Source organism: Pogona vitticeps, chromosome 2 (genome assembly GCF_051106095.1).
Source record: "Pogona vitticeps strain Pit_001003342236 chromosome 2, PviZW2.1, whole genome shotgun sequence".
Classification (NCBI taxonomy): Eukaryota; Metazoa; Chordata; class Lepidosauria; order Squamata; family Agamidae; genus Pogona; species Pogona vitticeps.
In genome coordinates, this window is record NC_135784.1 from 63,133,985 (window position 1) to 63,159,326 (window position 25,342).

The window sequence follows — 25,342 nt, forward strand, 5'->3', positions numbered from 1 at the left end:
TTCAGCTTCGAATAGAGGTTTGCTCCTTTCTGTTCATTAACAAGACCAATGAGTTGCGGTCAGTTTTATATCAAGCCAACTTCAGACTGTGAGATATAATGGTGGCTTCTTAAACTAACCAGAATTATAATAAGCCATGATCTATGGTTCATATGTCAGAGTAAGCCAAAATTATGTGGAAAGCTAAACACTGTTGAGGAGGGGGAAATAGCTTGAATTTGAGTATTATTACTAGGGCAGTTCATTAAGCTCCAAAGCGTGGATTTAACAATATTAGTGTACATGACCACCGTCTCTCAAACTACAAGCCTATAATTTTCTGTACATCTTTTCTCTTCTAAATCCAATGTGCTAATTGAGGCATTGCTGGCATTTTCACCACATCCTCCTTATTTCTGTATCTCTCCCCTCTCAAGAGTCTCTTACTTGTCTGGATCAATTTTGTTAGGTGTTCAGGGGTCTACAGTGAGTAGAGAAGATGGGACTCATTCTAGATTCTGGGAATAGACTTCCCACTTCATCTTGATTCTGCTTTTCTGCAAATAGAAGTCTAGCATTCAGTACAACTCTTTGTCTCTCTGTTCTATAAGGGGTGTGGGCCATCCCCCCCAGCTCTAACATTGTTTCTGATTGGCTTCAGAAAATCTTGTAAGAACTGGATGCTGTATGTATTTATCCACAAATAAATTATATAAATATCCTCGGGTAAGATTTTTCTAACCTTCTCTCATGTCAATGAATTTGCAACCAGCCTTGGAATGTCTCTAGGCCCAACTGAAGTATCTCTTTCCTCTGTGGGAATATGTCTTAGTTACCGTAAAGTTTAGATCTATGAAAATGTAAAAAGGAATATCTATTTTTTCTGGTGATGGTCTCAAGGTTTAGACATATATATGAGATATTAAAAGATAATAGTTTGAAGCTAAGCATGAAGCATTTAAATTCCGGTGCGGTAAGAGGGACAGAATGTAATAAGCAACCCACACTGTTTATTTTAGTATTCAGGCTAATTTTAAACTTGGACATCTTTTCTTGTGCAAGTTTAATGAGACTTTGTGCTTATTATGTATATGCAGTCATACATATAAAGAAAATTCAGTATTGTTTCAAGACAAGCTATCATAATGGATCTACTGTACCTCTATGAGTTAAAAGAGACTTATGTAGACAAATGTGTTTTTTTTTTTGAAACCATGCAGTTTGGCATGAAGTAGAGTTTTATGATCTCATAGACAACGATGATTGTACATATTGACTTCTTTTAATTGAAGTGTTTTACTCCTGTTAACCAGGCTACAAATATTGAGTCAGGTTATGTTAGTCAGGGAAGCTAAGGTTGAAATAGCTAAAATATTGCTATGGTTTGGATATATGCTTTTATCCATTCGTATCAGTCTACTAGTGGAATTGAACACCACTGGTGGAAAGAGTTTTCCACCTCTTGCAGTCCCGTACTCACATTGCAGACCTGTGCTAAAGAGTTAGGCATGCCTCTGAAGCACGTGTGAGTGGCATGGTAGCCACAGGGAGAGAAGCGTGCATGAATGAGTAGGTCTCTGCTGAAGCAGCTATTTACGAATTTAATCCAAAAGCAAGATGAGCTGTCATTTTCTTTAGTGTCTGGTATTGCTAGTAGGGTTACAGTTTTCTTTTGCATCCTAGCCACCAACAGCAACCAATCTTCCTTGATCAGGTTGAGATAAATCTTAAACATGTACATAGCTCACCAAGATTTAATTTTGATTCTCATTCAGTACTTCTAAAAGTGACTCGCCTCTTCTTGAACCGATCAATTCAGAGTCAAAAATTCACAAGTCAAGATTTTGGAATTCTGATAGTTTATGCCTCCCGTTTCTTCCCAGGAAATTGAGAACATTCCTATAATTTACATTAAAATGTCTGTTCTTCTTGTCACCATTGGATGAATTGCATAGGAGTAGAGTCATATTTGAAGGGTTTTAGCCTGCCAGATAATGAACAAGTAAGTGCAGGAGCAGTTTTGCCCGCTGGAGACTATCCGAAGTTCAGAGGCTGCACTTACGTCAGGTCCATTTTGCAGGCGGAGGCATGACACAGTAGTGAAGCTTGCCTTCCCAGAAGTCTCTATTTCAGGTAAGAGGCCCATATCACTTCTGAAATGTCTGTCAATTGAGCTGTGGCACAGGGGCGGGTCTTCCCCCAGCAAATCTGGGAAGCTTAGGGTCAAGTTAGTCTGAGTAGGTCAGAGGTGGATAAAGTCTTCTGGAGGAACTGGTCTGAGGAGGAGCTTCACTGATTATTAGGAGGATCTGTTCTCCTATGTTGGCCAAGGCCGTGAAAGATGTAACCAAGAATATTGTGACCAATTTTATTTTGACAGAATAGCTGCCTCTGTGCTATTTCACTCACTCAGCCCAGCCACCTCTTGCTTTTCGCACTGTAAAAGGATGTTCCTAGCCACCCAGTGTTTCTTGTGGACTGTTGCAATGGAAATGACAGACTGCAGGTGGGCATAAATAACAAACCTGCAAAGTTTCAGAAAATGCAGTAGTTCATGTGGAAGTGGAGTCCTTAATATTTGGGAGGGAGATGGTGAGATACTTCCTTTTCCTTGTCCTCTGATTAGTTGTTTGATTGTAGGGGTGTATTTGTTTTGTATGAATGGGTACACAGCATGGTATAGTGGATAAAATGGATTAGGAGAAGACTTCGATTCAGTTTGCCACTCAGCTGTAGGAACCTACTGAAAGTGGAGAGGGCCCCTGGTAAATCCATTGCTTGTATATCTCACTCATTTTAAAAGCTCAATTAGGACCGCTGTAAGTTGATTGTAACTTGATAGCACATAACATTTGTATGAAATTTCATGCACCATGAAGGTTTCCATGATCCAGATATGCTGCAGTGTTTCAGGAAGTTCGATGCAGAGCTGAAGGAGCTAACACACTTTAAATTAAAATGTTGAAACAAGAAGGTGTAATGACGTTTGGCAAGACCGGCCAACTGCTAAAGGCCCAGTCCCTCCCTAGAACACAGCAACAAGAGAGTGCCATATAAAATATGCCTGACGGTTAGAAGAGGAAACTATAAGGCATTATGCTCAGGTTCTGTGCACGTTCTAAGACAAGTCCACCTTGGTAAAACCTGAACTGGTCTGAAGGGACCTGTTTCTGGTTGAGCCTTGCCTGGAACTACTACATACAATCTCTATAAATGTGTAAATAAAGAGGGAAAAGTGACTGTGAAGGTTGGTACTGTATTTGGCTCATGAAAGTTTTTTGATAGCCTTTTCTCAAAGGTTTTTGAGGGTTCTGAGATGGCTTTCATTTTCTGACTTAAATTTTTATTAGAATTCGGTACAACTAGAGCATGTGTTTGCACAAGGCAAAGGAGGAATATTGTTTATTTGTTCTGAATTATCATTGATAATCATCACTGCTTAACTGCTTAGAAGATATTGGTTAAAAGGTTAAAAGTGCAGTTAAGTGGAAAACATGCATCAGAAGGACAAATTGTGCAATTTGCATGGAAGAGATACAGAAATTCATAATATTTTTAATTCAGATTGACAGGAGTTACATTAAAGTACTATACATCCAGGCTTCAGAACAAAATATTTTGAGAGAAAAAAATCAATTGGTAATATGGTAAGAAGCTCAGGCAAAAGTTTTTGTTTTGAGTTGAAGGGGAAGATGTCCAGGGAATTTATCAACTCTCTTATCTTCACTGCCATGGAAAAGGTAAATATATAGTAATATATTTCATGTTTCATATAGATTGGTGCCTTACATTTCTACTACTAGGGAGTTCCCAGTAGTGTGTTTAATCTCTTTTGAAGAAAAGGTTAAATTTATAAGCCAAGATCAGTCCTTCCCTATAACTCATACATCTCATCCTGTTAAATGTTTTAATATATGGCACCACTATTTCATTAAACAACATCCAGGAATAATTAGTTCAGCAGTGATGTCTTGGAACAAAAGCTCTTGATTTAGTTTAACTTTATAAGTTAGGCTCTTTTGATCTGCAGGAACACATCTGGGGCCTTTAAGAAAGTAGAAAGAAAAATACTGAGCATTTATTAAGGCTGCTGGTGAAGATTTTCAAATGACAGTAACCCTTTGTACCATGGTGTTACTTCAAGTCTCAAAAACACTAAATATATATTTGATAGTTGTCTCGTGCTTTTCTGTGATGGTAAGTGCTGGGGATTTGTTTTGTTTCATTACTGAATGAGTATTTCAGTTTGGCTTAACTGCTGTATCACTTGAAACAGCTTCCTTCTTTTAACTCTCCTTTTTATTTTTCTTCTTCATCTTTTGTTCCCAAGCTTTCTTTCAATATTCCTTCCAATTGTAAGGGACACAGTTACCATGATGAACCCATCTCTTCTGTTGTAAACATGTGTGACATTTGCATCATTATTACCTTGTAACAATGCTCTATCTTTTAAATTTAAATTGTACTATTTGCTGAGGTATTAGAAAATAAAACCCCCTCTTGTTTTGTCTGGTTTTTTCTTTCAGAAATTTCAAATGGCATGTTTACAACTATTTTGTGAATCTAAAGCTCATGATTACACCATCATTATATGTTTATGATCTTTCAAGAGTAGATTTACTGCCCTTTTTATTATAGAAGCAATGAACATAGAGATTTGTGTTGGCTTAATGTTAAAATTATACAATCTAACAACCAACTTGCCTTTTTTGGTCCAAAAGTATATAAATTCACTGAAGTTTTTGGATGCTGTTTCCTATTCCTAACATATTGCAAAATTATCACACTTTATATATCAAATGATAGCTATTGCTATAAGTTAGAATTATCAATATTTGTGAGCATGATTACATTTAGCATCATTTTTATAGTTAAAATTTGAGATTGCAATTTTCTGTTTTGTTAAGGTTAAAGCAAAAATTGCCAGAGATGACTATAAATATTACTACTAATTAATTTTTCAGAATTATTGTTTCCTTTTTAAAGTAGTTGTTTTTAATTGGGTATATTTAATACCCAAATTAACTTTACTCACACAAATGTAACTGAATAAGTGAAATAAGTGAACTGTACATATTTAGCTCAGAAGAGAGCTGCATCCTACCCACCCATACCACAGAGCTTCAGAAAAAGTGGAATAATAATAATAATAATAATAATAATAATAATAATAATAATAATAATAATAATAATAATAATAATAATAATAATAATAATAAAAATAAAAATAAAAATAAAAATAAAAATAAAAATAAAAATAAAAATAAAAATAAAAATAAAAATAATAAAACTACTACCTGACAATAATTTTTTACATCGATTTTATTTTATATAGTTTCTTCTGTCCTTGGTAGTGATGACAGGATTGCCAGTGTTGTTGTTTTGTTTTTAACTACAGGGTTATGAACTAATTGTGACCTCTACTCTCCACCCTTAATTGCTTCTGACCTACTCTGTTAAGTAAAAAGAAATAACCTAACAGAAGGGTAACCGGATCACTGCTGCCACACCAAGGAAACAGGCAAGCGTTGGGATGCTCTTTAATCTCTCTATCCACACAGCTCTCATTTTAATTTGCAAAATTGAACCCAGATCGAGAGCAGTAAAGCCTGAATACGGTAAATATTCATGCCTCAGTGATCTAGAGTAGCTCCATTACATTTCAGAGATTGGGAGAATTACCTTTTGGATTATGTATATTCATGGGCTGATTTTTATTTGAGATATAATATTACTCACATTGGGCTACATGTCACACATTCTACCGAAACCAGCCGCCTGACAAAGCTTCAGATGTTGCTTACACATAAAAAGTTTTACTTCTCTACCCCATAGTTTCCCTTCTTTTATGCTTTTTCAAAGACTAGTAATAAACAAAAAATATTCTGTTTAAGGAGAGCAGAGAATTAATCCCTGTGGAAGTTCTTCAATAAACCTTTCAGTCCTTCTGCTTACTGTGATGCAGTGTTTTGTGGCATACTTTGAAGTCTTTGGAGGTTGCTATTGTTCTAAACTTAAGCCTATAGTTAAAGAAGAAAAACATGGTTGATTTCACTGGATGATTTTCCCATCATTTAACTTTATTACCTGGTTTTCCCCTTGTGTGTGTGTGTTGAGGGGAGGGGAAAGGATTTAGGAAGGAAGGAAAAAACACGGGCTTGGAAACTTTTTTGATAACTGAAAATTTAACTGATAATAAACATTAAATTTATTTAGCATAAACATACAGTCCCCTTTATTCTGCACTTGTAAGATGCTATTATGCTACATCCATTGATTCAGATTTAGATATACATGCCTCATCTGCTTTTTTAGACTACTGTATTTCATCACAATATTCTAACAAGAAGGAAAGGGGTTGCCACATGATGGTCTAAGTTCGTATGCAGATTGTGACTCTTCAGCTAGCTTTCCACTTTAACTAAATTAAAATCATTGTTCACACTGGTTTGCTTTCTATATGCAAGTATCTACACATAAACACTGCAAAACAGTGTTATATATGCCTGGTATCAAACAAGGAATAGACAGTTTTACTGTGTGGTCCATTACTGACACTCCTGTAGACAGAAAGGTTCGATCAAAGCAGCAGAACTGCCTCCGCTATTTGATGTGAGGGGATTATACTGCCAGTCATGTAGTGATTCACTACAGAATGTCAAAACCTTTCAACCTTCATGTTTTTTTTCTCAACTGAGTGCAAGGGCAGATGTTTCTTGATTGAAACTGAATCATGGTTGATTATTGCTTGACAGGTTTCATCTTTTTGAGGAGGAATGAAGATATGTTGTTTTGATTTGGTTCAAGTGTTTTTCCTCCCATTTGTATTAAATTTGTATTAAATATTTGTATTAAATAAAGACCTAAAGCCAGTGTTACACTAATGCTACCAAATTTGCTTCCCCTCCAGAGTTGAACATCTTTTTTGGTGTGCAGTACATCAACAGTTCCTAAACTGTGTGCCACAGTGCCCTGGGTTGCTGCCATCATCCTTTGCTGCCACCTCCCTCTCTCTCTCCTTGGCCAGTGGGTCTCTGTGTGCCACCTGTGATCGTGCCTAATACCTTGTTTGGGTCTAGGCGCAGACTCCAGGGTGAGCCATGCCCCATTTCTGGACACCCACCTGCACACCCACCCACCGCCTGGAAGGCTCCAGAACAGGTCAAGGGAGCCATGAGTAGAAAAAAATTGGGAACCACTGACGTACATGGTTGACACAGTCAGTTCTACTGATGCAAACAATTCCACCAGTGGATGCCTCCTGTTCTATTTAGCCCAACATATTCTGATTTCATTATGAATGTCTTAATCAGCTTGCCCTCACAATATTTCCTCAAATGTTGTTTCTAGAAAGCATTATCATTTATGGCTAAATACTGATTTTGTAAATTTTCATTTGTAGTGTGGCTGGTCTCAGACCATAATAAAGTTTTATTCTATTCATTTGTAGCAACCATAACTTAGTAGAAAACATAGAAATTGATTTTTCTAGGATACACTCAACCTGATGAAGTAAACACTAGTGTCCAAAATGTGTCATGATTGTATTAGTGTTTATGTTTCCACAAAACCTTTTATCATTTAAGATCAGAAGTGTAGAAGAATTTGTCAGAAAACAGTTTCTTTTTCAGATTCATTGTTTTATTGTCCATAACTGTGATTTACTGTGAGAAAACAACCCATGATTTGGTTCAGATTTTTGAGGTGATAACCCAAAACTGAAGCAAATTATAATCATGCCCTGCTTTACGATTGCCCCGCATTACAACAAAACCGCATTACGATGACATTTTTGTGATCGCTTTTGCAATCGCAAAATGATGGTCTGAATAGGATTTTTTCGCTTTGCGATGATCGGTTCCCTGCTTTGGGAACCGATTCTTCGCGAAACGACAATTTCCCTACAGCTGATCGGCGGTTTAAAAATGGCTGCCGGGTAAATAAAATGGCTCCCCGCTGTTTTCTGGGACGAATTTCTCACAAGACAGCCACTGAAAATGGCCGAGTTTTTAGCTCATTGGAATGCATTAAATGGGTTTTAATGCGTTTCATTGGGTTTTTAATTTTCGCATTACGACGTTTTCGTTGTGCAGCGATTTCACTGGAATGAATTAACGTCGTAATGCGAGGCACCACTGTACAAGTGAGAAAAAGAGCTGATTAGAAGTACTTTGCTTAACTCCTTTATTTCTGGTGTGAAAAAATGAGAATTTGCAACTGCATACAAATAGTCAAAATGTGTGAGTGGTTCCATGTAATCATTAAAGGTGCACAACTAAATAATACCTGCCCCTGTAACTGTTGGTGATTATTTTGTGATACGTTTAATGAATGGATAAAAATTTTAGAATTACTTTGGATGTCATCTGACCATGGTTGTGATTAGGAGATATAGTGTCTATGAGCTCATTTAAGTTATTTGGTCACTTCTGATTTTGTGCAGAAACCACTGCCTCTGCCCTCCTGTCAGATCTTTTTTAAATGGAATTGAACTGAGAAGGAATTTGTTTGGGGACATACATGTCAAAGGACACTGAGAGGAAGCTTCCTTTAAGCAAGAGTTTTGTTAGATCAAGCCTCTCCTGCTAATTGAATATTTAGTGTTAGGAAGGACAGTTTCCCATTTTCCCACTTCTTGAAGACATGTACTTGGACATACAGAAACTTATGAAAAATAAAAACTACTTAATCCCAAAGACTTCTGGTTTCTCTTTTATTGGATTTCAGGTACTGTGTCATATAGTGGAGCAGAGTGAAGAAGGGGGACATATAGAGATTCAAATACCTGTCAGGGATTGGCTTTTCTATACAATAGACATATACTTTTACTGCTTCTGTGCTGAAGCCTTTGACTGAATTTTGCGGGTGATCCAGTGGACTGGTGTAGGTATTTTTAAGAACCAGCATTAGATAGACCTCTGTAATACAGTATTGATTTCCCCTTTCCTAGTCAGTAAATGCGATTAATTAATTTTTTTTGTATGACTCACATTTTTGTCCAGACTTTGTGTCAGGAAAATGTGTACATATTCAAGAGCATACTGCGCAGCCAGAACATTGTTTTTCCTTTTCTGCATTGACTGAAAAGCAAAGGAGAATCAATAAAGAACTGAATAAAGAAGCTGCAATTTTCTTTTTTACTAGTGAGTAAGCTACAAAATAAGGGACGTGATGGCGCTGCAGGCTAAACCGCAGAAGCCTGTGCTGCAGGGTCAGAACACCAGCAGTCGTAAGATCGAATCCACATGACGGAGTGAGCTCCTGTCGCTTTGTCCCAGCTCCTTGCTAACCTAGCAGTTCGAAAGCATGCAAATTCCTTCGTGGGAAGGAAAAACGGTGTTCACTGGCCACGTGACAACGGAAACTGTCTTCGGACAAGCGCTGGCTCTATGGCTTGAAAACGGGATGAGCACCGCCCCCTAGAGTCGGACACGACTGGACTAAGAACGTCAAGGGGAACCTTTACCTTTACCTTTCAGCTACAAAATTAGGGCTGGTTCTCCCCATGTGCCAACACCATGTTTTTTTTTCATATTTTTCATCTAAATATATATAGCAATCCCATCCCTGCTTTCTAATGTTGGTAGGTTACAGAATGGGCACCCAGTGTGGTACAGTAGAGTGATGAACTAGGACTATGAAGACCAGGTTTCAAATCCCTGTTCACCCATGGAAACTCACTGGGAGAGTGGAACTGGTAAAATGACCCCTTAAACATCTCACTTACCTTGAAAGCCCTGTTAGGGTCTCTAGAAGCTGATTCCGACTTGATGGCGTATAACAACAACAGGAAACATACATCTGCAAACCTCTTTCTGGCAACTATTTTAAACACCTCTCCTTCCAAATCCAAATGTGAAAAGTCGGTGGGAGTCATGCCATGTAACAAAAATTCATTTAGGATTGCTATAAATTATTTCTGACTTTATGGCACATAACCAACTAACTAAGGTTACAGATTAAGTTAATGCCTTGATTAAAGTAGCCTAGCATATTTTAAGCAGTTTAATCACTAGCTCTTTAAATATGTCTTGCAATTAAGGTTTAAACAAAAAAACAAGGACGTGATGGAAGCTCTTTTGCACGTAGTTTGTATTCTTTTGGCTATCACAGAATGATAGTCTCTAAAACACTAATGATATGTGTTTTCAAAAAAACGGTGCATCAAGTTTTCATCTTTCCTTCATTTTTTTCTTTTATGTGAACTTTCAGTGCCTCTTTAGGTAAAGGTTCCCCTTGACAATTTTTGTCCAGTCGTGTTCGACTCTAGGGGCGGTGCTCATCCCCGTTTCCAAGCCATAGAGCCAGCGTTTTGTCCTAAGACAGTCTTCCGTGGTCACATGGCCAGTGCGACCTAAACACGGACGCTGTTACCTTCCCACCGAGGTGGTACCTATTTATCTACTCGCATTTGCATGCTTTCGAACCGCTAGGTTGGCGGGAGCTGGGACAAGCGACGGGCGCTCACTCCATCGCGTGGATTCGATCTTACGACTGCTGGTCTTCTGACACTGCAGTACAGCCCACAGCGCCACCACGTCCCTTAGTGCCTCTTTACCCTTTGTCAAATTGCCTGGAAATTTTTCATTCAATAACGCTGTGAAGACTTCAGCAGCCAATAAAGCATTTACAGCCAATCAGAATGTCCAGGAAAGGGTAGAACAGAAATTTTGAATCTCTAAAAGAGCCTAGAATCCAATGCTCTTTGCTTTGTTAGTGTGTACTTCATTACATGGTTTGCTCCATCTTGGAATGCTGTGCCTTCATCTTGCATCATTTAGTTCGTTGCCTTTGTTGTTGTTGTTGTTGATTTCTGTATCATCTCTTCTTCACATTATTTTTGCTGCTGCTGGACAGCCTACCTGTGTCAGCATGCCTCCTTGGAATTGTTGTTGTTGTAACCTTACCTCCACCCCCACAATTTCTTTGGGAATATTTTCCCTCTTTTCGTTCTGGCTCCTTTCTTGGATTATTTTTTGCTGATGCCTGGCTTGCCTGCTGCTACAGGCTAGACTCAAAGAAGAGAAGAGAAAGCGTCAAGTGGTAGAGAGCGAGCAGTTTTTGATGAACAGCTTTGATTGTATTGCTTTTCTTGTTTGTTTTGTTTTTGTGAGTGGGGGCTGTATGTGTATTTTTTTATTTTAATATTTTTCTCCTTGCGTATGTGCACTTTCCTTGTTTGTAGTTTTTAAAACTGGTTTTTAGTTAATATACTGTGTATTTATTCTGTTGAATATGTATATTAGGGGGAGGGATAGGACTGTTTTGCTTCTTCCATGGTTGTGCATGGCTGGGGGCAGTGGTGGACTTTGTGCCAGTGTAACTTTGGACTATGTGGGTGGTTTTTGTTGTTGACTCAGCACAATTTGGAGTATTTCTCTCTTGTTCTTGATGTCCATTTGTGTTTTGTTGTTGTTGTTGCTTGCTTTGGCAAGTGGGTGTCTGCTTCCTTGCCTTCTTTTTTTGGTTTGCTGACCAGGACCAGAGATTCTGATGTACTGGATGACTGGCATTGATTCCTCAAGTAGTGTCCCCTGATGTTGGAATAGATTGATCCTCTTTTGCCTTCACTCTACTTTTTTGGAGTAGATTTTAAGGGTTCTTTGGGGCTTTTGGAGTGCCAGAAAACATAAAATGGGAAAACATGAAATAGTACCCAAAGCATGAAAGATGTTTTCCTTTTTGTATAAAGCAAAAAGACACACACACAAAAATACAAAAATGAAAGAGACATTCGCTGAAAGAACGCAAACCAAAAGAAATACAGAAATATTCACTGTGCACATCTCTAATTGCAATTTGCTTTGTATACCTTTTTTCCATTTTGTAAAGATTTACTAGTTGAATTTGTTGTGATTTTACTTATCAGAAGGCATATGTTGTCATTATCTTTTGTATCAGTAAGATGCAGTGGCAGCACTGGAGGTAGGAGGATGCTAGACTCTTATCTGAAAAGTCTAAGAGCTATGGCATATGGAGTACTGATAACTTAATGAAAGTTGGATAAATAAAGGAAAAGAAGCTTCATTGTATCAAGAGAAAAAGCCATTAGTGAAGTTTTTGTATGCTGTTTTCTATTAGTTTAAACTGCTTTGAAAATCTTAGTGGGCTTTCCCTTTGGTCTTCAAATAACAGGTTCTTTTCTTATATTGAATACATTTGTTTATCTTAAGGGCCTGAACAGTTTGGGTGCTTTTAATTTATCTCTCCTTTTTGCATTTTTATCTGTATATGAACACATGGACTTCCCAGTCCTCTTCATCCACCAAAGCCATTTTGCAAGCCTCTACATCACTTTTAGAAATATTAATGTGATCTTCCAGATAAAAATATTGAACATTCTTTCCTGATTTATTTTCAGGCATTACAAGATGCCACCCCACCCCCCTCCTATTCCTATTAAACCTGGAGCTGTTCTAAGCAGATTTTATAGTGCTTGAAAGTGTTTGTTTCTTGATGAATGTGAAACTGGTGCCTGGTTGGTCATAATGAACAGGAAGGTGCTATATTATTAGTCTTGGGCAGATGCAAAAATTTCATCTGGACTGACTATCCAGATGTGCCATTAAATAAAAGCCCTTTTGAATAGCATGAATATGGAAGCACTGACCCCAGGACAAAGGACAGCTGTCGACTTGAGACAAAGACTGCTGAGCCAGATTTAGAAGAATGAAGTTGGGCACTTGTTTTTTTGTTTTTTGGCGGTGGGGGGGGGGGCTTTTTCATTTAAAACAACATTTATTTGCTCTTCCAGAAAAAGTTAGTTTTCTTGTGAAAATTGAATAGTAAATCTATCAAAGATGGCAACATTGCTTTTGAGATCTTATTTGGTCTAATGGCTAGTGTTGTTTGCACATGGAACAAACCTGTATTCAATTATGCACCAAGCTATTAAACTTCCTGGGCAGCCCAGTCCCTACTCTTTGGCCCAGTCTAGCACGAAGGATTTGGAGGGGGGGGATCCAGTCCTTATGGAGAAAGAACAGGATGCAAATCTCTCTCTCTCTCTCTCTCTCTCTCTCTCTCTGTGTGTGTGTGTGTGTGTGTGTGTGTAATGGACATTAGAATGGATCCAAGTATGGTTTTCTAAAATATCTCAAAATTTTCACCACCTGTTGTGAATTTTCTTAAGAACATAATAAGCATCCTTATGCTAAATCTGGTCATTGGACTGTTTACCTCCTGACACTGACTGGCAATGACTCACTGGCATTTCAAGCAGGAGTATTTCTAGCCCTAACTGAAGATGGCAGGAATGGAACCTGGGCCATTCTATATGCAAGTGTTCCATCACCAAGCTGTGCTCCACCATATGTGAATCTAGATTCATAGAGGTGTCCACATAACACAGTCTGAAATTCTGTTGCCATATTTCATGTTAGGTGAGGCTGATGATATCATCAACTGTGGCAGGGTTGTTGTTTTTTTGAAAGAAATCATTTCTGATTTGTCTCCCAAAATTGGATGACTTTACCACTTACAGCAATTTTCAGTAATGAAAGACTTTCTTCACCTATCCTGTGACCTCTAAAAGCTTCCTGATGATGAAAGGGATTCCAAGGGAGCCTTAGGAGGTTCTGGGGGAGGGATTAGGATGTTTTATTTCCAAAATATAAATGTGCCTGATGACATAATCAGGATTACTCATTGTAATATATGCAGCAGGATTTCAGCCAATGGTTTAGCACATTGTATATGCAAAGTGTACTGCTTATAAACTGCTACATAATGTTTAAAGCACTCTCTGGGTGGTTTGCAATTTAATTATGCAAGCTTCACATTGCACACACAGACACACACATGCGCGCGCACACACACACGCACACAAACACACACACACACACACACACACACACACACACCCCACACAGAGTGAACTGGTTAATCAATTTACCAACCTTGGTAGGATGGAAAGCTGAGTGAACTTTGAGACAGCTAACTGACGCCCTAGAGATCAAACTCAGATCATGAGCAGACTGCAGTAGTGCAGTTTAACCACTGTGCCAGGAGCTCCTTGAAGCAGTTGTTGCACATTTGCACATTTTATATACAACAGTTGTTGCTTTTTAAAGAATTCAGAAAACTTTAACAAGAATAGAAAGTTGGAAAAGAGTGCAGAAGAAAAATGTCGGGAACATAAGACAACAATTTATTTACTTGATTTATATACCATCCATCTGACAGCCAAGGCCACTCTGGGGGGTTTACAACAAATAGCAAAAAACAACAAAGTAACAGAATAGCAAGCAGCAACATTAATACATAGGGGCGAAAATGAAAAATCATAAAGTGCAGTGAGAATAAAATTATAGTACAATTAATGCAATTAAAAGTGTAGAAAAATAAAAACATGGAGCATGGCAGTATGATAGAAGTTATATTATTGGAGACTATTGTATCAAGAGTATAGTTTGTTCAGGGAAGGCCTGTCTAAATAGCCAGGTTTTTAATAGCTTTTTAAATGTGCCCAGTGAAGGGGCCAGGCGGACTTTGGGTAGAAGAGAGTTCTATAGTCATGGGGCTACCGCCGAGAAGGCCCCATTTCTAGTCGTTGTTTTGTCAGGCCTCTCTCAGGGTCAGAACTCTTAGCCGCCCTGCCTGCGACAATCGAATAGGACGGGCAGACCTAAGTGGAAGGAGGCACTAAAGCCAAATAGTGAGGTCCCAAACCGTTTAGGGCCTTATAGGTTAGTACCATGCTGGTAGAGAGGAGGTTGAAAGAAGATTCAGTGTTTTCTCTTTAAAATTTGCCAAATCTTATCAACTCATGGAAGGTGCCAGCCACTGGGAGTTGGCTGAATTATGATTGTTCTTCCCTCTTTTGCAGACATCAGTGACCCCCCATCTACTCCAAAGGGTTGGGGTACCATCAAGAGCAGATTTGAGGGTTTTGAGGTCCATAGAGGAGAGGAGAAAATGGGCAAAAGTTGGCCGCTTCCTGTTCTTCTGGTGTGTGTCTTTTGTCAGATAAAACTATTAACAGATAAAATATAAGAACAAAACATAATAGAAAGAAGAAGGAAAATAAAAATAAAACCACACTAAAGTGAACTAGTTTGTCTTAGTCAAGTTTGATCAACTATGATCTTTTTGAAAAGTTTATTTTCTCCTTTTTCTCATCCCCCCCCCCGGTTCCTGAAGTAAAAACTTCACATACAGGCCTGAGATTATTAGCATCACATTTCAGTGTTTTTGTGTTGTTTACATTTTCTCAGGTAGTTTAAATAAATGATAAATAAACTGAACTCATAAACTATAGACACAGCCATGGAGATCTCCAGATTAGATTTGTCTTGTTTCCAAGCTGTTGAGAATTAGAGGCTTCTTTTCATACAGGTTAAATTTGTAAGACATCCTTTTAGTAGAAGAATGGGCAAAGGAGTACAGTGAAGTTTAACTGGGAAGTATTTTCCAAGTGACACTTCTAAAAACATTTTAGCTTTTTTCCCTATGTCTTGGACTATTCAAAGTTTCTATTCTGTTAAAGCACATATATGCATGGTTTTAACACAGAGATGCTTACATGTCACCTAGCAAGATATTAAGGAGGTAACTAACCACAAAATAATCTAAGAGATGCAGTCTTTGTTCATGGAATTAAAAGGCCAACAAGTTTAATTTAGGAATGTGTAGCAGGTGAATAACGGAAATGAGAGAAAGAACTAGAAACTTTTGAAATAAACATTTTAGGGCTATATCTGTGAAGATTCTCAGTCATCCAGGTGAGGTTATTTGGAAGATGAGTCATGGCAACTGGACTTCTTTCTTATTAGGTTGAAACATTTCGCTATTCATCCAAGTAGCTTCTTCAGTCTGAGGAGAGTCAGTAGGATACCCCTGATATATCCTCCATGTTGGTTTCACTCCCCCTTGGTCTGAATAGGCTAATTAGATGAAAAAAGGAGTGGGGGGTTGAGTGAAAATCCCACTTCTTCAATCCTTCACCCATTGTCATGGGCTATTAACAGTCATCAGCAGTGGTCTTTTTGGTGTGTGTGGTCCTGATCTTTCTGGGGAGGGATGAAATGGCAGCATGAGAAATAGGATACTACTGTGTCACGCTTCTAAAAATAAAATTGTTTTTTGTTTGTGTAGGCAAAAGTTAATCTTGTACCTCTTTTCAGATACTGTAGGTGATAGCAAATTCAGTAAAATAATTCTCAATCACTTTTTAACATACAGTATAAAGTTAGTTAAGGGTAAGGAAGATAAAAAGAGTAATATGAAGTGGAGAAAGAGGAATCCTGAGGGGAAAACATTTATGTACATGATTTAGAGCAGGGGTCCCCTACATTTTTCACCCCACGGACTGGCTGGGAAAGGCAGGGCACCCCCCCACACTCGTGCGCGTGTGTGAATGAGTGTGTGCTCATGCACAAACAGCGGCATGGTACTTGTGCTGGCACGTGCACTTGTGCGCATGTGCAAATGGGGGTGCAGCACTCGCATGGGTGTGTGTGTATGCGCAAATCAGCTGTGCGGGGGTACGTGCGTGCAGGGAGGGGGGGAGGAAGGTCTGTCTCTGTGGCCCAATCCGGCTGAGGCCACGGACCAGCACCAGGCCACGGACTGGGGGTTGGGGACCTCTGGTTTAGAGGACAGAGTCCTCAGGCAATGACGTGTGTTATAAATCTCTGTGAAAGAACAGTGTCTGGGTATCTGGAAATAATCATGTAGTAACTACAAAGAATGGTGCACAACCCATGTTGGATATATGAGATGTAAATGTTTTTAATTAATTAATTAATGCATTAATTAAATTAGCATATACAGTTATTAATTCAACTGTGTTTGTTTTAACATTCATAGGTTACAAAGAAAGTCAAGTCCATGCAGATGTTTCATACTCCAGTCACCTATGCAATGCAGGGTGACAGAGTAGGAATCTGTGTAACCCAGTTTGACCCCAAACTTTTGGAACGAGGTCTTATCTGTACACCTGAATCTCTCCAGACAATTCACACTGGTATCATCTCTTTAAAGAAAATCCCATATTTCCGAGGTACTCTTCAGACTAAATCTAAGTTTCATATCACAGTTGGTCATGAAACTGTTATGGGAAAAGTGATGTTCTTCACTCCAGCTCCTGCTGACTTCAGCAATGAACCCATGGAGAATAATTTTGATTTTGAAAAGGAATACCTTTATCAAGAAGAATATATTTGCAAGGACTCAAAGTCTTCTGATGAAAACAAAGAGAATGACCAAGGTGGAGAAAGACAGCTCCCAAAACAACAGTGGGCTTTGCTTGAATTTGAAAAACCAGTTACTTGTCCTAAACTGTGTCTTGTAATTGGCTCAAAGCTAGATACTGATATTCATGCGAATGCTTGCAGACTGGCATTTCATGGAGTACTACTCCAAGGAATGGAAGACAAAAATTACGGAGACACATTTCTTCCAAAACTCAAAGTTTACAAGCTGAAACACAAAGAGGGGCAAGTGGAACGGGTAAGTCTGTATAATATAATCTGAGGTTCTCACGAAATTTACATAGAATAATGGGCAAACATTTGACTATGCAGGCATTTTAATATGGTGAAGGGCATCAGAAAGGAGGTTTCAGCAGATGAAATGTTAGTGTGTTGCAGCTAATACAGAGGGTTAATTTAAAACCAGTGACAAGGTACTATCTTGGCAGAGTCAGTGAGGCAGTGCAGTCTTCTCTTGCCATGAGCATAAATGCTCCTTTGTTTGTTTACTTGTTTATTGAGAATTATCCAGGTTTCCAGCTGGACGAACAGAGAACTCTGATTTCCTTCAGTTCCTGTATAGCCCTGCAATGTACTTCCACTTGTATTGTGTTCTGGATGATCCCCCTCTAGAACACAATGGGAAATATTACAGGGGGAACATGGAATTGAAGAAAATATGTCCCTTTGCCCTCTTTGTCAGTTCCAAGGAAATTGCTGAACACAAGTCTCACAACAAATGTCTTTCTTGAAACCTGAGGGTATCAAAAATAGGGACAGAAACTGTCTAGTTTTGGAAAATCTTTATACTATGGACAGCTCAGGACTGCAAAGAAGTCCCACCTTGCCCCCCCCCCAAGTATTTTCCTTGCATAGCTTTTTCAGTAGGTAAAATGGTCGGCCAAGACACAGATGTAGCACAGTTCTCCAGGTCATACTGTTGGTGATGTTAAATGTTTTAATTTATCATTATTTTGTTTGGGGCTTCATTAGTTGTATAGTTGTTTGTTTGTTTTGAGAATATTGCGAGTATATGTTTGGTCCCAATTTTGGGAGGAGTGGAGGGAATATGACCAAATGGGCGATGAATCATTGAGAGTCTTAAGAAAAGTCCAGACTCTGATTTAATAGAGGTACTGATTCAGATGTTCCATCCTGCTGCCAATGGATGTCTGATTGAATTTACAGTGTCTATTCCTGGCATAGATAGAAGTAAACTTTATTCTTGTTCTCAAGAAAAGAAGTGGGTGGTTCTCTTCCTCTTCATAAGGCTCTGTGGAAGTACTAAATAATACTAATGATGAATATTATGCTTCCATAAAGGATTTAAATGCCCCTTAAAGTACTGTTCAAGACAAATTCGCTTCTTAACTTCTGAGAGAGGTGGGCCTGAAGCAAAGTCAGAGGCAGACTGGCTGCAATTTGCCAGTTTTATCAAACTCTGTTCCTGAACATCAGATTTTAGTGATGTTTCTGGTATTTACTGATTTTGTTGTTTAGTCATTGTGTCCGACTCTTTGTGACCCCATGGACCAGAGCACGCCAGGCCCTCCTGTGTTCCACTGCCTCCCGGAGTTGGGTCAAATTCATGTTGGTAGTTTCGATGATACTGTCCAAACATCTCATCCTCTGTTGTCCCCTCCAAGGCCAAATTTCCCTGTTGTTCCTTTTATCTCTTGACTCCCTACTTTAGCATTCCAGTCCCCTATAATGAGAAGAACATCTTTCTTTGGTGTCAGTTCTAGAAGGTGTTGTAAGTCTTCATAGAATTGATCAATTTCAGCCTCTTCAGCATGGGTGGTTGGTGCATAAACTTTGATTACTGTGATGTTGAAAGGTCTGCCTTGATTCGTATTGCAATCATTCTATCATTTTTGAGATTGCATCCCAGTACACCTTTTCCCACTCTTTTGTTGATTATGAGGGCTATTCTATTTCTTCTATGGGAGTCTTGCCCACAATAGTAGATATGATAATCGTCTAACTTGAATTCACCCATTCCCGTCCATTTTAGTTCACTGACACCCAGGATGTCAATGTTTATTCTTGTCATCTCCTGTATGACCACACCCAGCTTACCAAGGTTCATAGATCTTACATTCCAGCTTCCTATGCAGTAGTTTTCTTTGCAGCATCAGCCTTTCTTTTCACTTCCAGGCACGTCCACAGCTGTGCTATGTGACACTGACATTCAAAGACCTGTATTGATTGCCAGTTGCTTATTGGAACCAGTTCAGGGTGCTGATGTTAATCTCTAAACAGCTGGTTGTTTAAAAGACTAGTAGCTTTCTTATGAGCCTGCTCACATGTTAAGATCTTCATGAGTGGCCCACTTAAGAATCCAACAGTTTCAGAGACCCGCCTAACAGACACACGGGAGAGGGCCTTCTACTTTGAGACTCCCAGACTGTGGAGTACAGTACACTCCTTTCAGAGCTGTGATCAGCTTGCACACTGACTGCTTTTAAGAAGGGTGTCAAAACATGCCTGTCAAAACTCACATTTGATGTTTTACTTGCTATGCTAAGTTGTTTTTTATTCAACTGCACACGAAGCTGAAATTATTATAAATGTATTCAAAAATATGAAACAGTCAGAAACAGACATAATCATGAAAACATTGACTGGCATTATGTAACAGATATACGTTTTATCAAAAAAAAACCCTAGGTATCTTAAATATTGGCACAGTATTATGTTGTTCATAATATTGCTGTTCTTTGGAGCTCTGATGGTGTTATTTCTGAGATTTGCAACTGTTTATAGTATTGTGTGAAATTTCTTGATATTGTTCCCAAAGCCCCTACAGGGACCACTGAAGTGTGTTTGTTCCAGATGTTTTGATTGCCAGGTCTCTGTAATTTTTAAGTTTTTCCAATCCTTTATTTTCAACTCTGGCATCCCCTGGAATTGCAATGTCAATGATCCAGACGTTTCTTCATTCTATTTCTACTATGTCTGGCGTGTTATGTTCAAAGTGTCTATCAGTTTGGACCTGGAAATCCCACAAGATCTTGACCTTGTTTCTCACACCTTCTCTACCTGATGTTCCCATGGGTTTTTGGAGCCTGGCAAGTTATATTTTTTTGCATAATGACCAGTGCACTAATTTTGCTACTCTTATCATGTCTAACATTGTAATCTGCTTCTTGTGTAGTATAATCTGTTTGTGCAGTCTGGACATTCACAGATGAAGTGTCACATAGTTTCATCTTTTTCTTGGCAGAATCAACATTTGCTGTTAGCTTTCATCACATTGGTTTGGAGTGCTTGTTTCTGTGCAGCAAAAATCAAGTCTTCAGTTTCTTAAGGGTCCACAGTTTTAGTCATGCCCATGTTGATTTTAGCTGCTAATTTGCTTTTAGAAATCCAAAAATCAATGACTTTGCAAACATGTTATCTCATTCACAGATTTTTAGTACTTGATTTCTAATTGTTGCTAAGAAATAAGAAGTGCATGTTAATAGTTCTTTAATTGTTAAATAAGATCTAGCTGAGTGGATAAAGTGGATTGGAGCACTTGGATGCAGAGCGAGGTATTGGGAATTTGATTCCCTGCAATTCCTCCCAAAAGTGGAGCCAGCTTGTATGGCCTTCAGCAAGCTATAGTGTCCCAGAGTGCCACCAGAAAATGAGCTTGAAAACTACTTATGAATATTTATACCTAGAAATCCTGGGAAGGGTCACTATGAGTTGGAATAGATTCTTCTTCTTCTTTTCCTTCTCCTTCTCCTCTTCCTACTCCTTGCTATAATAATAATATTTATTATATTCATGCATTACTCTTATTGCTTCCTTAAAGTCTTTGGTTCTACCAGCAGAAAGAAAGAGAAATAGCTAGAAATGGTTATACTGCTCATGAAACAATTAACAGGTTTTTGTTCCTCTGTTGCCTTAAATCAGAAGAATCATGGCTTCGATAGCTTGGGTAAAGTGGTAGTAAAGATTTGACACCAATCTTTACTGATTATGGTGCTACTTTGCTGTTTAGTCATTAAGTCATGTCCGGCTCTTGGTGACCCAATGGACCAGAGCATGCCAAGCCCTCCTGTCGTCCACTGCCTCCCGGAGTTTCGTCAGATTCATGTTGGTAGCTTCAATGACACTGTCCAACCATCTCGTCTTCTGTCATCCCCTTCTCCTCTTGCCTTAACACTTTCCCAACATCAGGGTCTTTTCCAGGGAGTCTTCTTTTCTCATGAGATGGCTGAAGTATTGGAACCTCACCTTCAGGATCTGCCCTTCCAGTAAGCACTCAGGGTTGATTTCCTTCAGAATAGATAGGTTTGATCTCCTTGCAGCCCAGGGGATGCTCAAGAGTCTCCTCCAGCACCACAATTCAAAAGCATCAATTCTTTGGTGGTCAGCCTTCTTTATGGTCCAGCTCTCACTTCCAAACATCGCTAGTGGAAAAACTATAGTTTTGACTATGTGAACCTTTGTCGGCAAGGTGATGTCTCCACTTTTTAAGATGTTGTCTAGGTTTGTCATCACTTTCCTCCACAGAAGAAGGCGTCTTTTAATTTTGTGGCTGTTGTCACCATCTGCAATGATCATGGAGCCCACGAAAGTAAAACCTGTCGCTGCATCCATATCTTCCCCTTCTATTTGCCAAGAGGTGATGGGATCAGTGGCCATGATTTTAGGTTTTTTGATGTTGAGCTTCAGACCATTTTTTGTGCTCTCGTCTTTGACCCTTATTACAAGGTTCTTTAATTCCTCCTCACTTTCTGCCATCAAAGTGGTATTAGCTGCATATCTGATGCTGTTGATATTTCTTCCAGCTATCTTAATTCTAGCTTGGGATTCATCCAGTCCAGCCTTTCGCATGATGTATTGCATAGTCAATGAAGCAGAAGTAGATGTTTTTCTGGAACTCTCTGACTTTCTCCATAATCCAGTGCATGTTAGCAATTTGGTCTCTAGTTCCTCTGCGCCTTTGAAATTCAGCTTGTACTTCTGAGAGTTCTCTGTCCACATACTGCTGAAGCCTACCTTGTAGGATTTTGAGCATAACCTTGCTAGCATGATAAATGAGTGCAATTGGAGCATTCTTTGGCACTGCCCTTCTTTGGGATTGGGATGTAGACTGATCTTTTCCAATCCTCTGGCCACTACTGAGTTTTCCAAACTTGCTGGCATATTGAGTGTAGCAGTTTAACAGCGTCATCTTTTAAAATTTTAAATAGTTCAACTGGAATGTCATAACCCCCACTGGCCTTGTTGTTAGCCATGTTTTCTAAGGCCCACTTGACTTAACTCTTCAGGATGTCTGGCTCAAGGTCAGCAAACACACTATCTGGGTTGTCTAGGACATCCAAATATTTCTGGTATAATTCCTCTGTGTATTCTTGCCACCTCTTCTTGATGTTTTCTGCTTCTGCTAGTACCCTTTCATTTTGTCCTTTATCATGTCCATCTTTGCACAAAATGTTCCTTTAATATCTCCAATTTCTTTGAATAGATCTCTGATTTTTCCCTTTCTATTATTTTCCTCTATTTTTCTGCACTGTCCATTTAAGAAAGCCCTCTTCTCTCTCCTTGCTATTCTTTGGAAGTCTTCTTTCAATTTTCTGTTACTTTCCCTATCTCCCTTGCATTTTGTTTCCCTTCTCTTTTCTGCTATTTGTAAGGCCTTGTTCGAGAGCCACTTTGCTTTCTTGCCTTTCCTTTTCTCTAGGATGGTTTTGTTGCTGCCTCCTGTACAAGCCAATTTTTGTCCTAATGCAACAGCTGTCACCCTTCAACAAGATACCCTACTTCTCACAAAGCTGTAGATGTTATCAGATATCTCCAGTTCATCCTATCTGGGGAATGTCTGTCTGGTAGAAACGGTATTTCCTTGAATGCTCCATCTCCATAAAGCAAAGAGGCCATATGAAGTGCTTACAACCTCCAGTTCTCACATTAGATCTATTGTAACATAGTTGCTTTGAGTGGTTGATTTCACCGGTACAATGCTGGTATCTGTGTATCTCTACAAATGAATATGCACATTCATGTATTAGTAACATGTTGCTGTGGAATCGCACCATGACAAATCACTATCTTTCAGCATTCATACTGAAATATGGATCTGCCCAGTGGAGATAATAATAATTTGTCTGTTTAGTTATATTCCACATTTCTTCCATCATTATACTCAGTCTACTTACAAGATTGTTACTTTTACTGGTAAACTGTGGCTATACCTATGTATTATTTTCTGGAGGAAGATATAGTCAACTTAATTCAAAAAGCGCTGCTTCAGAGTAAACTTGCAAAGGACTGCGAATGCAGGAGAGGTGATGTCTGTCTTAGACCACTATAAATGTCAAACAATTTGCAGTTTTTCGTCGTTTAAATCCACTTCTTCAGGCCATGCTCCAATATTGCTGAAAAATTATTATAAATAAGATTCTGAAAAAAACATGGCAGACGTTTGCCAGATATACCTCTTAAGATGAGTTCAAAACTCTGCAAACCAAATGTGAGGGGTGTGGTTTGAAACTTCACCCCTGGAAACACTGAATTGGAATTTTCTGCTCAAACAAAGAATTGCCAGAGCAGTTTGCCTATATCCTACCCTCAACACATACCCCCATTGCCTTCCATGCAGAATGCAAGGTTCCTGTTTGGATGGTGTGGGGATGGGGAAAAGGCAACGCAGAAATGTGGCGGCATCCATAGGAATCCTGAGGTCTGAATGTGCATGCCCAACAGGTCATAGAGGACAAATTAAAGCTTAATGGATGGCCTGAAGGAGTGGATTTGAACCACGAAAGCCCACAAATCATTTTAATTTTTTAGTAGTTTTTTAGGCACCACCTGCCCTCCTTTTGTATTGTTGCTTTTTCATACATAGGATTTTGTTGTAAGAATCAACCATGTTTGGAAACACATATGTTGTTGAAATACTTTGAAAATACTGATGTACTATATATTTGTATTGTTATCTCAAAGTGTTTCTGGGAGAAAGATTCACAGTTCTGTTGACACGTATGTTTGTGGAAAACATGATGTCAAGCATTTCGTCTGGTAGCTGTAGAGTGTGGAACAGTCAGATTTTCATATGCATAAACATCATCACATTTAGTTTGGCCCTAACCTTCATGAAACTTTGACCATGAGTTCACAAAGTGAAAGGTGAATCATAGATTCATGATGACTTTTTGCATGACTCTGTTTTGCAAATGTTTGTACAAGCAAGATTAGATCCTGAAATATTGTTGCTTTGCTAGCAGTAAGGGATGCTTGTCAATGAGTAACTGCTGCTAAAGAGGAAAGAAAGCCCTTTTACTGTGTTTGCAAAGCACAGACTGTATTGCTTGTTGTTGTTTTGGATTTGTTTAGTGAAAATAAACACACATTTCAAGGAGAATTGCTCCTTGCTGAAACTATACACAAAGCCCCTAGGCATGTGAAGACATGCTAGAGAATCATTGGCTTAGAAGCTTTCATTTGTAGGTGTTGAAATAAGACAATAATTTGAATATTGCATTTATTTCCAGCAGTAATTGTGTTACCTTTGATAAAGTAAGTTTCCGGATTTTGTGGATAAAAAACATTCCAGTTGACTAGTACTTTGAAGCTTACAGGAAGAGCGTCATCTATGATGACTGCTGACACATCTTATTCTATGTTCACACCCATGAAATAGAAGCTACAGCTTGTAATAGTCTTCCTTACACCTGCTTTTGATGCATTTTATTCTTATTTGTTTCAGTTGGAAAAAATAGTTCTTTTTTTCTTCATTGAAAGGAGGAAGCACTGGAATTTTAACAAAATCTCTGGTCAACAGAAAAATTCTATGCTAGCTGTAGTATATGGAGTCCTGGATTGGTGAATTAGTTCTTCTTTGCCAATTGAATTCTGTAGCATAAATCAGATGTTGCATGATGTTAGCATTTGGCAGTAAACTGAACTGCCTAGTACAATCTACTTTTAACACAATTAATGTCTCAGCTGCTTTGAAGTCTGAACATGGGTTTGCTTGGTTGTGCTTGGTTGCTGATGGCATGCTAAACTTGATAATAGCACATCAATGAGGATAGTCAGTGAATAAAAATGCACAATGCTTTTGTAGGTTAAAATCCACAGTAATAGAGGAGTCTAAAGAGATCTATTTATTTTTTTTGGCTGCCATTCTGTTTGTGATTGAGCAATTTTGTTAAGCTTAGGAATGTGGAGAT

The 25,342-nt window shown here is 38.7% G+C and overlaps 1 protein-coding gene across 5 annotated transcripts in view; it reads left to right on the forward strand.

Moving 5' to 3' along the window:
• Positions 1–25,342, forward strand: part of EEFSEC (eukaryotic elongation factor, selenocysteine-tRNA specific) — a 223,519-nt gene that overhangs the window by 103,179 nt on the left and 94,998 nt on the right. For all 5 annotated transcript variants that reach the window (XM_072989540.2, XM_072989537.2, XM_072989539.2 and 2 more), the window contains exon 5: positions 16,789–17,430. In XM_072989540.2, the coding sequence (XP_072845641.2) occupies positions 16,789–17,430 (642 nt within the window). The remainder of the gene's footprint in view (positions 1–16,788; positions 17,431–25,342) is intronic.